General features: G+C 52.7%; 1 protein-coding gene across 1 annotated transcript; it reads left to right on the forward strand.

The window, feature by feature from the left end:
• The first annotated feature begins 1,254 nt into the window (after positions 1 to 1,254).
• LOC149912250 (rho GTPase-activating protein 32-like) lies at positions 1,255 to 5,801 on the forward strand. Its single transcript, XM_090130729.1, has 7 exons — positions 1,255 to 1,302; positions 1,484 to 1,561; positions 1,875 to 1,956; positions 2,433 to 2,576; positions 4,627 to 4,831; positions 5,007 to 5,152; positions 5,342 to 5,801. Exons 2-7 carry the CDS (start codon positions 1,511 to 1,513, stop codon positions 5,767 to 5,769), a joined length of 1,056 nt encoding a protein of 351 aa, XP_089986855.1. The 5' UTR covers positions 1,255 to 1,302; positions 1,484 to 1,510; the 3' UTR covers positions 5,770 to 5,801.
• The last annotated feature ends 745 nt before the right edge of the window (positions 5,802 to 6,546 follow it).

A 6,546-nucleotide genomic window follows, 5' to 3' on the forward strand; every position in this document is an offset into this window, starting at 1 on the left:
TGCCTGCTACCCTGGTGCAGCTTTTGCTCGTTGAAGATCAGAGCAAAGTGACAAGGAACGGCTGCGGATTCAAGGCATTTGTCTCCCTCGTTCTGATCTCTTGCCAGGTACCTGCCATGGTTTGTCCCCCCACATGCTTTAGCAGCCCGTGACGCCCCGTGTTTAGTAACCCAGCCTCATCCAGCTTTGATGGGACGCTGGTCACGTGTGGGTTTTCTCCACGTGCTCTGCAGCTCAGCCCTCAGAAGGATGCTGTCTGTGGTGCTGTGACCAGCTGGTCTACAGGAAACCAATCCCTTAGGCAAAGAGTCCCAGCCCCAGCTTGTGCAGAGCTGCACAGCATCACCAGGGACACCAGCAGGCGTGCTTAGGCTGTGTGAGTGTGCCCGACAGCTGTAGGGAGCACAGCAGAGATGTGAACAGAGAAAATAAAAGTGTGTTTCTTTTCAGTTCCAGCTTGTCACACCTACGCTGATGGCTGTGGCGTGCAGCGAGATCAGCTGTGGGCCTGACCTGGCATGGACAGAGGTAGAGTATGAAGCTCTGATTGGTCTTTGTTCCCTGACTGCAGCCAGCAGAGTGAGCCGCAGATGTGCTCTCCTGCTTTCCAAGAGAGCTCCTCTGTGGCAAGACAGTAGTGCAAGCGTGGCAAGTTTTTAAAAGTACCAGAGCCATCTCGGCTGTGGGGTTTGTCCTCTACTGACTTTTCCCTTGAAATGGCTGCAGAAACAACAATCATTCTCTGCTCTGTTTGGCCTCGCTGTTGGTTGGACTGCTCAAGAGAGCTGCTTGGTGCTTGCAGTGGCACTGTTTGCACCTTGTAACTGCAGCCGTAGCTTTGGTTTCCCTCTTCACGGTCTCCTAGCATCTTAAACAGCCAGCCTTCCTGCACAAAGAGCGCAGGAAAGGAGGGGGCAAAATGGACAAGGCCACCTGTCTGCGTCAGTGCCATTGCTGATTAGTCTGGGTGGGGAGAGATGCATCTTTGCATTGCCTGGCGTGTGCCTGCTGCACACCAGGGAGAGAAACAGCCGTTATTAGACTTGCAGTTCCTTCGGAAGTGCCCATGATAAGGACCGAGTGCATTTCCTGCAGCTTTCTCTGCAGATGTGCTCCTCACCTTGAAATCCTCCTTGTTGGTTCCCAGCTCCTCACCGTGGCCTGTGCTCTCTGTTTCAGGCTGAGAACAAGGGGAAGCCCCTGCTGGACCATGAGGTGGCACCTGTGAATGTTCCAGCTATTGCTGCTGCCCATGTCATTAAGAGATACGTTGCCCAGGCAGCGGATGAACTCTCCTTTGAGGTAAGCAGTTCAAGGCGTTCCTTGTTGCTCAATTCTACAGTGGCAAATGCCATCAGAGCTGCACTGGTGCAAGTGCTCTCAAGCTCGGCGATGTTTGGCAGTGCAGAAGAATGCAGACATTTGAGCTGTGCTTTCCTCCCAGCCGTGCTGAAGCTGGGATTGACGTTGCAATCTCTTGCAGGTGGGAGACATCGTGTGTGTCATCGACATGCCACCAAAGGAGCTGACCCCCTGGTGGAGAGGCAAGCTCGGCTTCCAGGTAGGCACAAGCTTCAGACTGGAGAGTGCAACTTCAGTAAAGGCAGGAATCTCAGCTTAGAGCTGCTCTGCCTGCACAGGATGCCTAGTGGACATAAACAGTTTCCCTTTGTCGGTGTCAGAGGACCTTGCCTTTGGCTGCTAATGTTGAAAAATTGTTACCTTTATGCTGTGAACTATGGCCATTTTCTGCTGGATAGTCTTATGGAACGTCAGGCAAGCACGTTCCGAGGGAAATGTTATGTGGCTTTTGGTTTAACAGTTCAGATCTGAAAAGTGCTGCATGCAATAGTTGGCCTCTCTTCTTGTTACAGGTTGGATTTTTCCCAGGGGAGTGTGTGGAACTCATTAATAAGAACATTCCTGAGGCACTCATCAACTCAGTGCCAAAGCCAGGTATGGATGATACATTTGATGGTGTGGGGAAGCAAAATGAAGTCTTTTTTGGGGTGTGTTCCATGTTTAGTACCTCCTTTATCCATGCCACATTGTCCTCTGGGTTGATGATTCTTCATGCACACCATGGGGCAGAGATTTGGCCCAATCCTCCTGTGTTTATGATTGGACTTGGGGAAAGTATAGAATCTTAGAATGGCTTGGGATGGAAGGGTCCTCAGGGATCATCATGCTCCAACCCTCCCGCCTCGGGATGGTCTCCCAGCCCCCACATTTAATGTGAGACTAGATCAGGCTGCCCAGGGCCCCATCCAACCTGGCCTTGGGCTCCTCCAGGCATGGGGAAAATCCCTTTTTGTATGTACTGGTTGGTAATGTTCTTCCCGTTCTGACGTGCTCTGTAGAATGTGCTGTGCTCGGCCTCGTCCAACGGAGCCAAACCTGAAATGACCTGGTTTCTTCCTTTTGTTGTGCAGTGCCCAAGAAACGCAGCAAGATCCTCACCTTCCTTCGTTCCTTGGTGAAGTCCCGCCCAAAGAAACCGACCGAGCGGGAGGTGGAGAAGGAAAGGGTGTTTGGCGGTGACCTGGGAGAGCATCTTCTCCACTCCGGTCGTGATGGTAAGGAGCTGCCCATTCCTGAGATCTTCCTCTTCTGGGCATCTAAAGAAGATGAAAGGGAGCTCATATCTAGCAGGGGGCAGGCTGATAGCAGAGGCGGATGCTCCTAAGAGACAAGCACATCTGTATTTGCTTCAGCCAAGCCTGGCTGGGCTTAGTGGATGGGATGTGAAGCACAGCCTGCAGCACGATTGAATCAGGAGCTCCACTGACGGCTGGCACGTGTTCTTCAGTCCCCCAGGTCCTCCAGAGCTGCGCTGAGTTCATTGAGCAGCACGGCGTGGTGCAGGGGATATACCGCCTGTCCGGCGTCGCGTCCAACATCCAGAGACTGCGGTAAGAGTGCTGCAACTGACACAGCCTGAGTGCATCTGGTGTGGCTTTGGGCTTGCCTTCCTCTCGCTCAACCGGGTTTGCGTCCCTCTCTCCAGGCAGGAATTTGAGTCGGAGCAGATTCCTGAGCTCACCGTCCGTGACATTCACAGCGTGAGCTCCCTCTGCAAGATGTACTTCAGGGAGCTCCCGAACCCTCTGCTCACCCACCAGCTGTACGGCAAGTTCTCGGTAAGCACAAGGCCACGTCTTTCATTTCCCTCTTCCTGGGCCTCTTGGCAGATGGCTGCAGCAGTGCCCCAGCTCGGAGGCCCTTTTGCTGTCAGCCCCACGAGGTTTACTCGCAGTGGTGTACTAGCCTGATTGGTGTCTCGCTCCCTTTCTGCACTACTCCAGGATGCTGTTGGTGCCGCTACAGAGGAGGAGCGGCTGCTCAGAATGCAGGACGTCATCCAGCAGCTGCCCGCTCCTCACTACAGGTCAGTGCTGCCCTCAGCCTGCTGAGCTCAGCCCTGCTGCATTGCAGAGGGCAACGATGCGGTTCCAGCCTTTGTCTTTCTGAATTGCAGCACGGCATGCTCGTTGGTGCTGAACGTTTGCCTCTCTTGTTTTCCAGGACACTGGAGTTCCTGATGAGACACTTGGCGTGTCTGGCTGGGAGCTCCACCACCACAAACATGCATGCCAAGAACCTAGCCATTGTGTGGGCTCCAAACCTTTTAAGGTAAACTTCTGGTTCTGTTTCAACACAACGCTTACATCTGTTCTGTAAAAAAAAAAAAAACAGTCCCCCTTTTTTCTCCATCAAATGTGCTCTTCTCCTGTAAAATCTGTGGCTGACAGAAGCGCAGGAGCCTGGGCTGTCCTCCAACCCCACGTGCACAATGTCTAGGTGACAATGGTGCTCTGTTCTTTAGATGGGACTGACGTGTCCTTGATCATCCAGGAGAATTTCTGCAGTGGCATCACTGATTGCCCACTGCGGAAGTCTCCAGAGCCTCAGCTGACAGCTTTTGGCTGCAACAATTCAGACGCGGGGAAACGGTCTTGGAGAAATGACTTCTAAAATCTGCCTTTTCTACAGATCACAGCAGAACGAGTCTGCCTGCGCCAGCGGAAGAGCTGCCTGCATGGAGCTGCAGACACAGTCAGATGTGGTGGAATTCATCATCAACCACACAGACGTCCTCTTCTGCTCCAAATCCAGAGCAGACATCGCAGATGCAGCAGGTGAGTGTCTTCCTCCATTAGCTTGATCTTGACCTGACACCTTGATCAAATGCAGGCCTTCTCCGGGACCTTTGAGATACTCTTTTACCATCAAGGGGACAGCAGACCTCTGGGCTTCCATTAGGGTATGGCATCCTGTTGCTGGATGCTGAGAATGTCCAAGCCCAAACTTTACAAGGAAGAAACCGTCATTATTATGTTTGCACGCAGGAAAAGCTTGATGCAAGTGTGGCAGCGAAGCTTTCTCAGTTCCCTGCCCCGATTTCCTTGGGTTTTTCCTTGCCTATTTTGATACAGTAAGCTGCTCTTAATGATGACCGTGTCCTTTGCCATAAACACACATCTGACGTTATGGTTATTTTGAGCTCCTCTTCTTCCAGTGGCTGGGATAAGCAAGCCTGAGAAAAATACAGCACCTCCCCCAGAACTGTGGTGGCTGTGCTGCTGCTTTCTGATCCTCGCTCTTACCTGTGGTTTTCCCTGACAGGGCACAATTCTCTCCCAGGGCCCAAGTCTGTGGGAGTCTCTTCTGCTGCCACAAAGCTGCTCAGCCTGGAGGAGGCACAGGCACAGAGGCGAGGCCACAGCAGCTCTCCTGTTGTGACAGAGAGCGGCCGGGACATTGAAGTGGAAGAAAGCCCTGCAGCTGGGCAGGGCAAATTCCACACAGTCATTGACTTTCCATCTGACAGGTAAAGAGGACTTTCTTTTCCAGCACCTAGCATCATTGTTTGGGTGGGTTTTTCTGCTTTTCTGCAGAAACCAGGCAGTGCTAGGAACAAGCAACTGCTGCCATGAGCTCAGTGCTGCTCTTCCCTCACCCTGCACCACGCACGACTCACAGCATTGGCTGTTTTCTCTCTCCAGGCAAAATCCACCCAGCAAAACTGAGGAATCACCAGCTAGCAGTTGGTGTTGCTGCTTCAGCCTCAGAAAGCCATCCTCTGGCAGCAAACGCCAACTGCAGCGCAATGCCAGGCAGCCCTCAGAAACAGCAGTGGTAGTCCTGGCAGGTAAGGGTGCAAATGCAGCTTCCAAATCCCTGCTTTTCAGGAGCATAGAATTCAAGCTTGCTCTGCACTTGTATCTCTTTCTGGCATTCCAGCCCCTGCCCAACATCTTCAGTTCCACCCCTGATCAAGAACCACTGTTGTAATTCAGCTTGTGAAAGTTTGACACTAACCCCTGTGTATCCTTTCTAGGTGAATTGAGCCCTTGCCAACCCACAAGATCCAGGGCAAGTAGCGAGGATGCTCTGTGTGCTTCGATCAATGGAGAGCTCATAGGGAGCACGAATCGCTGCAGTTCCAACAGCAGCCTTACACATGACAACAGTGATGGAGAGAAGGAGCTCATCGAAGTTCAAGCTCTCATTACACCTGGCTCTGCTGAAATTGGTGACGTGAGCCTCCCAGACACCACAGTCACAAGTGAGGTCTGTCACCCAGAGTCTCTGCAGTGCAGCCCAGCCCAGGCACTGTGTGAGTGCCCTGACAGCAGCACCTCCATGCAGGAGCAGGTCAGTGTCAGTGAAGAGGAGCAGAGCCTCTTGCAGGAGGACTTTCAATCAGGCCTCCAGTCCCAGGCACCGGACAGCAGCACTGAGAGCTCTGAGCCACTCTCTCCATGACAAGACAGGATGAGTCCCTAAGTCACCGTGGACCTCTCCCACCCTCCTGTCGTTTATATAATAATAAAAGCACACTTGTGCTCAATCAATGTCTTGACTGCCTCCAGAGTCTTCATTCACACGGACTGGGATGAATGCAGCACACAGCAAGGCACCTCAGCTTGCAATGCTGTGGGTGTTGGGTTTGTGCAGCACAGCTCCGGGTTTGTTCCTGTTTTGTCTGGCTTTGGGATGTCTGCAGGGGGAGCTCTGCTACCATTTGGCGTGGTAGCAAATAATCTCTCGCATCCTGGATGCTGCTCATGATACTCCCAAGCTTCCTGGCTGTGGCTTTGTGACACTTCTCAGGGCTTTCTGATGCATTTTCATGCCTTGGCTGCTCCTTAACACCTCTCTCTTCCCATCATGTCCTTTCCTGGCTCCCACCTACGAGCTGGCCCTGCAGATCATCTCCAGACCTGTCATCAGCACACTGCGGCAGGAGAAGCTCCCCCTGGCCAACGTCAGGCAGTACTGCTTGGTCTGCAGCTCAGTGGCCATTTCCCTTTTAGGCGGCTCCTGCAGAAGAATCAAGCAGCAGAAGAATTTGCTCACCCTGCAGCACACAAGTGATTCAAAAGCAGAAACAACCTGGGAACCTCTGGGTCTGCAAGACTTCACAGACACTCACTGACTGTGTCTGATGGCTCCCTCCCATCCTTGATTTCCTTCTCCCCTTCTCCTCGTCTGATCCCACTGCTGAGCCACGATCAAGCTGCCCAGTGTGGCAGAGCATCG

Source organism: Phasianus colchicus, chromosome Z (assembly GCF_987193195.1).
Source record: "Phasianus colchicus chromosome Z, bPhaCol1.hap1.1, whole genome shotgun sequence".
In the NCBI taxonomy this organism is placed as follows: Eukaryota; Metazoa; Chordata; class Aves; order Galliformes; family Phasianidae; genus Phasianus; species Phasianus colchicus.

Coding starts and splice junctions, on each gene's coding strand:
- LOC149912250 (XM_090130729.1), top strand. CDS start 1,511: ATGCCACCAAAGGAGCTGACCCCCTGGTGGAGAGGCAAGCTCGGCTTC. Junction 1,957..2,432: donor CAACTCAGTGCCAAAGCCAG/GTATGGATGATA, acceptor TTTGTTGTGCAG/TGCCCAAGAAACGCAGCAAG. Junction 2,577..4,626: donor TCTCCACTCCGGTCGTGATG/GTAAGGAGCTGC, acceptor TTTCCCTGACAG/GGCACAATTCTCTCCCAGGG.